The sequence below is a fragment of the Salvelinus fontinalis genome, unplaced genomic scaffold (assembly GCF_029448725.1).
Source record: "Salvelinus fontinalis isolate EN_2023a unplaced genomic scaffold, ASM2944872v1 scaffold_0018, whole genome shotgun sequence".
NCBI lineage: Eukaryota > Metazoa > Chordata > Actinopteri > Salmoniformes > Salmonidae > Salvelinus > Salvelinus fontinalis.
Window position 1 is genome coordinate 423,147 of NW_026600227.1, and position 9,354 is coordinate 432,500.

Sequence of the window (9,354 nt, forward strand, 5' to 3'; positions counted from 1 at the left end):
CTCGCAGTGGCAGACCATGTGTAACAACACCTGCACAGGATCAGTACATCCGGACATCACACCTGCGGGACAGGTACAGGATGGCAACAACAACTGCCCGAGTTACACCAGGAACGCACAATCCCTCCATCAGTGCTCAGACTGTCCACAATAGGCTGAGAGAGGCTGGACTGAGGGCTTGTAGAACTGTAAGGCAGGTCCTCACCAGACATCACCGGCAACAACGTCGCCTATGGGCACAAACCCACCGTCGCTGGACCAGACAGGACTGGCAAAAAGTGCTCTTCACTGACAAGTTGCGGTTTTGTCTCACCAGGGGTAATGGTCAGATTTGCGTTTATCGTCGAAGGAATGAGCATTTCACCGAGGCCTGTAATCTGGAGCGGGAACGATTTGGAGGTGGAGGGTCCGTCATGGTCTGGGGTGGTGTCACAGCATCATCGGACTGAGCTTGTTGGCATTGCATCTCACAGCAAGAACTGGCAAATCTGGTGCAATCCATGAGGAGGAGATGCATTGCAGTACTTAATGCAGCTGGTGGCCACACCAGATACTGACTGTTACTTTTGATTTTGACCCCCCCCTTTGATCAGGGACACATTATTCCATTTCTGTTAGTCACATGTCTGCAGAACCTGTTCAGTTTATGTCTCAGTTGTTGAATCTTGTTATGTTCATACAAATATTTACACATGTTAAGTTTGCTGAAAATAAACGCAGTTGACAATGAGGCCGTTTGTTTTTTTGCTGAGTTTATGTACTGTATTTTATTCTACTGTATTCTATTCTACTGTATTCTATTCTACTGTATTTTATTCTACTGTATTCTATTCTACTGTATTCTATTCTACTGTATTTTATTCTACTGTATTCTATTCTACTGTATTCTATTCTACTGTATTTTATTCTACTGTATTCTATTCTACTGTATTCTATTCTGCTGTATTCTATTCTACTGTATTCTATTCTACTGTATTCTATTCTACTGTATTTTATTCTACTGTATTCTATTCTACTGTATTCTATTCTACTGTATTTTATTCTACTGTATTCTATTCTACTGTATTCTATTCCGCTGTATTCTATTCTACTGTATTTTAGTCAATGCCACTCCGACATTGCTCATCCTAATATTTATATATTTATTAATTTCATTATTTTACTTTTCGATGTGTGTTTTGTTGTAAACTGTTAGGATACTACAGCACTGTTGGAGCTAAAATTTGATTTGAAGTGTTACTCTAAATGTTGATATTTGGTTGCGTTGTCAATAATCTTTTTACAATACAGTAAATAGCTTAAAGTTAAGTTACTCATTGTAAGGTTGAATAAATACCGTTACTTTAGTTTGTAAGATATTTTATACAACTGAATGCATTCAACTGAAATGTGTCTTCCGCATTTAACCCCTCTGAATCAGAGAGGTGCGAGGGGCTGCTTTAGTCAGCATCCACGTCTTCAGCGCCCGGGGAACAGTGGGTTATTAACTGCCTTGCTCAGGGGCAGAACGACAGATTTGACCTTGTCAGCTCGAGGGTTTACTGGCCCAACGCTCCTACCCGCTGGGCTACCGGCCGCCTTCATCAGTTAGATGACAACTAAACCAAAAATCCACATTGTTTTTCCTTTGGAATTTGTTTGTGCTTTTAGATGGTTGAAAGTCTGGTGATGAGCCAGTGGGAATTCAACAAACTTCTGGCTGTATTTTTTCCAGTGGGTGAATAAAGGTTGTAATCTCATTGATCAAATCGCAACCAAATGTTACCCAAATGTTCATGTTGAAATGAGGTGGCTTGCCCAGTGGGCATTGTAAATACGGAGCATGAAAACGAATGCACATATTCCTTACATTTTATATAGTCTACATGCACCACCATTATATATATATTTTTTAAGAAAATGTAAATGTTTGACAGTGAAAATAAAAAAGTTGAATCACCACTGAAGCGCAGCGAATGTAGACTACGGTAAAATGACGCGGTGGTCGAATGTTGTGAGTGCGTATCCGACGTGCGCATGAAAGGATGCGCTGTGGGCTGCATTACAACGATCTGATCGCTGTCTGTTCTGCAAGCTGTTGGATATATGACTAACAGAATGATATCGGACGATCAAAACATAACGTTGCATTTGTGAAGATATCAAAGCATTCGAATAAAAACTATTTTAGCGTCAACTAATAGACCAAAGAGCGGTTATGATGTGTAACAGGTGAGTCAAACTGATTTCACAGTTGCGTTGCAGAGCCGATGACAGCTCATTTTCTCGCTGTCACTACTTTCTTTTAAATTGGTTCCAAAAGTTGTTATAACGACGTTGAATAACAATGACTACTGATACAGTCAGGGATTGGAAAACGAGACGAGAGAAATATTTCCTTATTGTGGCGTATCGTCTATGGAAATTCTGTTGCGCATGTGTAACCGATGGGGAAATGTGGTTCTTGTAGTTTTTCTCTTTCCGGCCTGTATTGGACTTCAGATTGTATCACGGTCACTTAGGCCTATTGTACATTTCTGAAATCTTTCGTTGTCTTTTCAGTCATTCTTTCAATCAGTCATTCCAAACGATAGCTTTAACATATAAAGTACGGTCACATTTCATTTTCTAAGTCATATCATCAATAATGCTATTTAGGCCTATATAGCGTTTGCAAAGTCATCAACAGCTATTGTTTCAATTCAACCCAGGGTTCAACTAAACATAGACAACACATATAGGCCTTGTTTCATCTGTGCCACTGACTTAGTCTGGCTTTAATTCCAATTAATAAGTGATGTGTTGGATTCACGTCTCCATTCACACCTAAAATAAAAGTTAAAGAAGGAAATCAAATCAAACTTTAAATTTATAAGTACTTTAAATGTACTTAATTTATTTTATTTAGTCATATTCTTTTACTTACAATTTTGGTTGAGATGGAGACGTGAATCCAACATATAAATGTTTAATTTGTAGACAATCTGGAAATAAAGCCAGATTAAGTGGCAAAAAACTCCTTTAAATGTTGATATTTGGTTGCATTGACAACCTAACACAATTCAATAACACCGTAAACAGCCTAGTAACTTGTCGACAACTTAACAAATTATATTTTCGATTAAAGTTTCCAACTAAACTAAAAGTTAAAGAACAGGATTAACCCAGTGGCTCAGATGAAACTATCCAAGCAGCAGATATCCTCTAAATGTTGATATTTGGTTGTCAACCAAACAATTCAACTATACTTTTGTAAAACAGTAGAAAACTTTAGGTTTCCTCACAAACTAATGTAACAGTATTTATTCAACCTTAAAAATGAGTAACACATCCATGGCCACACCATTCTTATGTAATCATAGAAAGCATGATCAAGGTAGCTATGCAAATGTCTCAGGTCTGTAATCTGTGTAGTATCTTCAACAGCATTGATATCTTATCGGCAGACTCAACAGCATTGTTTCTCTAATGACTGCCTCGCCTGGTTCACCAATATTTCTCAGATAGAGTTCAGTGTGTCAAATCGGAGGGCCTGTTGTCTGGACCTCTGGCAGTCTTTATGGGGGTGCCACAGGGTTCAATTCTCGGGCCGACTCTCTTCTCTGTATACATCAATGATGTCGCTCTCGCTGCTGGGGATTCTTTGATCCACCTCTGCGCAGACGACACCGTTCTGTATATCTCTGGCCCTTCTTTGGACACTGTGTTTACTAACCACCAAACGAGCTTCAATGCCATTACAACACTCCTTCCGTGGCCTCCAACTGCTCTTAAACGCTAGTAAAACTAAATGCATGCTCTTCAACCGATCGCTGCCCGCTCCTGCCCACCCGTCCAGCATCACCACCCTGGACGGTTCTGACTTAGAATATGTGGACAACTATAAATACCTAGGTGTCTGGTTAGACTGTAAACTCTCCTTCCAGACTCACATCAAACATCTCCAATCCAAAATTAAATCTAGAATCGGCTCCCTATTTCACAACAAAGCATCCTTCACTCATGCTGCCAAACATACCCTTGTAAAACTGACCATCCTACCAATCCTCGACTTCGGTGATGTCATTTCCAAAATATCCTCCAACACTCTACTCAGTCTATCACAGTGCCATCCGTTTTGTCACCAAAGCCCCATATACCACCCACCACTGCGACCTGTACGCTCTCGTCGGCTGGCTATGGTGACCAGTGAGCTGAGATAAGGCGGGTCTCCACATTGCAGTGACGTGTCCAGTGGGTAATGTTTGTGTTGATTTCCAGATGAAAACAGTGATGGGTGTATTCATTACGGAAACCATTTACCGTTTTAAGATCCAAACAGAAGAAATCAGCGCAAATTGAACTAAACGGGGACAGATCTACCTGACTTTGTCCAATAGAAACTCTCGTTTGCGTTTTCCATTTTTGGAGTAAAAAGGTTTCTATTGAAAAGTTTTACAAATGGTGACACAGTTTGCTACAGAATTGTAATAATGATGACACCCCTGGACAACATGTCTCACACAGAAGAGTAAAGGGGAAAGTAGCGCCAAATTACTGCTATCAAGGTTTATAAACTGCACTGAGAGCACCGTTGGGGTTTGTCTGCATCTTACCCACGTCATAAGAGGTGGTTTAGTTCTGAAGTGACATGGTAGTTACATCATACATTTATCAGTAACCGTGCCAAATGAAATAACGGATACATTATTAATAAATAGGAGAGGTTGGATGCATCTATTCCACCTTAGATACAGTGTAATGACACATTTTATGAAGAAGAACGTTTACAGGTGACCATAAAGTTTGTATTATATCTGTCGTTTGTTATTTCCCGTAGTCACGGCACCCAGCTATACCTGGAGGTGCCGTCGTCATGTCTGCCTATCGTCTACTCTCCCGTATACAACATCACCTTCATGGGCCTTGAGAAACTACACCCCTTCGACAGCGGCAAGTGGGGGAAAGTCATCCACTTCCTAAAGGGTAATCAATCACAATTTAGAATGTTTTACATGAGTACTTAGGGTCAGGTAGCCTGGTAGTATGCTGCACAGGTAGAACAGGTGCTTCTACACCTGCATTGCTTTCTAGGGAGTTTTTCCTAGCCACCGTGCTTCTACACCTGCATTGCTTTCTAGGGAGTTTTTCCTAGCCACCGTGCTTCTACACCTGCATTGCTTTCTAGGGAGTTTTTCCTAGCCACCGTGCTTCTACACCTGCATTGCTTGCTGTTTGGGGTTTTAGGCTGGGTTTCTGTACAGCACTTTGAGATATCAGCTGATGTACGAAGGGCTATATAAATACATTTGATTTGATTTGAAGGAGGCAAAGGTTTTATTCACCACTTGTATGTTTTGTAGGGTGGACACTGAGTCCTCCTCTTTACTAACCTATCAGGTCTAACCTGTTGTTTCTCTCCCTCTCTCTCTCTAACTCTCTAACTCTCTCTCGTCTCTATTTCTCAATATCGCTATCGATCTCTTGCTCTCTCGTTCTCGCTCTCGCTTTCCTCTGTCTTTCTCAGAGGAGAAGTTGATCAGTGACGGGAGCATCGTTGAGGCACGGGAGGCTACAGAGGAAGACCTGCTTGTGGTTCACACAAAACGCTACCTCAACAGACTCAAGGTGAGGTGACATTAAACACTACCTCAACAGACTCAAGGTGAGGTGACATTAAACACTACCTCAACAGACTCAAGGTGAGGTGACATTAAACACTACCTCAACAGACTCAAGGTGAGGTGACATTAAACACTACCTCAACAGACTCAAGGTGAGGTGACATTAAACACTACCTCAACAGACTCAAGGTGAGGTGACATTAAACACTACCTCAACAGACTCAAGGTGAGGTGACATTAAACACTACCTCAACAGACTCAAGGTGAGGTAACATTAAACACTACCTCAACAGACTCAAGGTGAGGTGACATTAAACACTACCTCAACAGACTCAAGGTGAGGTGACATTAAACACTACCTCAACAGACTCAAGGTGAGGTGACATTAAACACTACCTCAACAGACTCAAGGTGAGGTAACATTAAACACTACCTCAACAGACTCAAGGTGAGGTGACATTAAACACTACCTCAACAGACTCGAGGTGGGTTGACATTAAACACTACCTCAACAGACTCAAGGTGGGTTGACATTAAACACTACCTCAACAGACTCAAGGTGAGGTAACATTAAACACTACCTCAGACTCAAGGTGAGGTAACATTAAACACTACCTCAACAGACTCAAGGTGAGGTGACATTAAACACTACCTCAACAGACTCGAGGTGGGTTGACATAAAACACTACCTCAACAGACTCAAGGTGAGGTGACATTAAACACTACCTCAACAGACTCAAGGTGAGGTGACATTAAACACTACCTCAACAGACTCAAGGTGAGGTAACATTAAACACTACCTCAACAGACTCAAGGTGAGGTGACATTAAACACTACCTCAACAGACTCGAGGTGGGTTGACATTAAACACTACCTCAACAGACTCAAGGTGGGTTGACATTAAACACTACCTCAACAGACTCAAGGTGAGGTAACATTAAACACTACCTCAGACTCAAGGTGAGGTAACATTAAACACTACCTCAACAGACTCAAGGTGAGGTGACATTAAACACTACCTCAACAGACTCGAAGTGGGTTGACATTAAACACTACCTCAACAGACTCAAGGTGAGGTAACATTAAACGCTACCTCAACAGACTCGAGGTGGGTTGACATTAAACACTACCTCAACAGACTCAAGGTGAGGTAACATTAAACACTACCTCAACAGACTCAAGGTGAGGTAACATTAAACACTACCTCAGACTCAAGGTGAGGTAACATTAAACACTACCTCAACAGACTCAAGGTGAGGTAACATTAAACACTACCTCAACAGACTCAAGGTGGGTTGACATTAAACACTACCTCAACAGACTCAAGGTGAGGTATCATTAAACACTACCTCAGACTCAAGGTGAGGTAACATTAAACACTACCTCAACAGACTCAAGGTGAGGTATCATTAAACACTACCTCAGACTCAATGTGAGGTAACATTAAACACTACCTCAGACTCAAGGTGAGGTAACATTAAACACTACCTCAACAGACTCAAGGTGAGGTAACATTAAACACTACCTCAACAGACTCAAGGTGAGGTAACATTAAACACTACCTCAACAGACTCAAGGTGAGGTAACATTAAACACTACCTCAGACTCAAGGTGAGGTAACATTAAACACTACCTCAACAGACTCAAGGTGAGGTAACATTAAACACTACCTCAACAGACTCAAGGTGAGGTAACATTAAACACTACCTCAACAGACTCAAGGTGAGGTAACATTAAACACTACCTCAACAGACTCAAGGTGAGGTAACATTAAACACTACCTCAGACTCAAGGTGAGGTAACATTAAACACTACCTCAACAGACTCAAGGTGAGGTAACATTAAACACTACCTCAGACTCAAGGTGAGGTAACATTAAACACTACCTCAACAGACTCAAGGTGAGGTAACATTAAACACTACCTCAACAGACTCAAGGTGAGGTAACATTAAATACTACCTCAGACTCAAGGTGAGGTAACATTAAACACTACCTCAACAGACTCAAGGTGAGGTAACTTTAAACACTACCTCAACAGACTCAAGGTGAGGTAACATTAAACACTACCTCAACAGACTCAAGGTGAGGTAACATTAAACACTACCTCAGACTCAAGGTGAGGTAACATTAAACACTACCTCAACAGACTCAAGGTGAGGTAACATTAAACACTACCTCAACAGACTCAAGGTGAGGTAACATTAAACACTACCTCAGACTCAAGGTGAGGTGACATTAAACACTACCTCAACAGACTGTACTGTATCTGGTTCTCCTATGAGTCAACATGGCATTGTGTACAGTACACCAAACCCTAACCCTACTCCTCCTCTTTCCTCCACCTCCTATTTTCTTCTTCTTCCTCTTTCCCCTTTTCTCCTTCTTCTCTCTCCTCCGAGCTCTTCCTCTCAGCACTTAAACTACTCCAAACAAAATGTTGTATAAATCAGGGAAAATTATATTGTATTAAAGTTTGGTTATTATTTAGGTTCATGTTGAAAATTTTTGACTTTGTCTTTTTGTTGCTGTTTACTTTATTAAATTACACAGAATAAAGAGCCCAGATATGTTTGTTGGAGTTTACTCAATCAATTAACCTCTCTGGTACAAGTGGGTAGCGTCCCACCTTGACAACAGCCAGTGGGTAGCGTCCCACCTTGACAACAGCCAGTGAAATTGCAGGGCGCCAAATTCAAAACAACAGAAATCCCATAATTAAAATTCCTCAAACATACAAGTATTATCTACCATTTTAAAGATAAACTTCTTGTAAATCCAACCACAATGTCCGATTTCAAGGCTTTACTGCTAAAGCATACCATGCGATTATGTTAGGTCAGCACCGAGTCACAGGAAACCATACAGCCATTTTTCCAGCCAAAGAGAGGAGTCACAAAAAGCAGAAATAGAGATAAAATGAATCACTAAGCTTTGATGATCTTCATCAGATGACACTCATAGGACTTCATGTTACACAATACATGTATGTTTTGTTCGATAAAGTTCATTTTTATATCAAAAAATCTCAGTTTACATCGGCGCGTTATGGTCAGAAATCTATTGTCTCAAACAAACATCCGGTGAAAGTGCAGAGAGCCACATCAAATTACAGAAATACTCATCATAAATGTTGATAAACGATACAAGTGTTAAACATATGAATAAATATAAACTTCTCCTTAATGCAACCGCAGTGTCAGATTTCGAGAAGGCTTTACGCTTTCACACTTTGCGATTATGTTAGGTCTGCGCCTAGCCACAGAAAAATATACAGCCATTTTCCTACCAAGGAGAGGTGTCACAAAAGTCAGAAATAGCAATAAAATGAATCACTTACCTTTGATGATCTTCATCTGGTGGCACTCCCAGGTCTCCATGTTAGACAATAAATGCTTGTTTTGTTCGATAATGTCCCTCTTTATGACCAAATACCTTCTTTTTGTTCGCGCGTTTTGTCCAGTAATCCGAATGCTTAAGGCGCGTGCACTAAGTCCAGACGAAAAGTCAAAAAAAAAAGTACAATCAAAGTTAGTAGAAACATGCCAAACGATGTTTAAAATCAATCCTCCGGTTGTAAATAATCAATCATAAATAATCAATCATATTTCAACTGATTGAAAGTGCTGTATCTCCCTAATTTTTCAGAGTAAAAGCCTGAAACAATGCCTAAAGACTGGCCACATGTAGAGGAAGCCACAGAGCTCGTGAACTGGGTCCTAAGTCTTTGTATGGTGGATAGGCTTTCAATGGAAAAACAGCCTTTCAAAATAA

The 9,354-nt window shown here is 40.6% G+C and overlaps 1 protein-coding gene across 2 annotated transcripts in view; it reads left to right on the forward strand.

Moving 5' to 3' along the window:
• The first annotated feature begins 2,002 nt into the window (after nucleotides 1-2,002).
• Nucleotides 2,003-9,354, forward strand: part of hdac11 (histone deacetylase 11) — a 35,226-nt gene continuing 27,874 nt past the window's right edge. For both annotated transcript variants that reach the window (XM_055910573.1, XM_055910572.1), the window contains exons 1-3: nucleotides 2,003-2,211; nucleotides 4,799-4,944; nucleotides 5,486-5,586. In XM_055910573.1, the coding sequence (XP_055766548.1) occupies nucleotides 2,198-2,211; nucleotides 4,799-4,944; nucleotides 5,486-5,586 (261 nt within the window). In that variant the 5' untranslated portion in view covers nucleotides 2,003-2,197. The remainder of the gene's footprint in view (nucleotides 2,212-4,798; nucleotides 4,945-5,485; nucleotides 5,587-9,354) is intronic.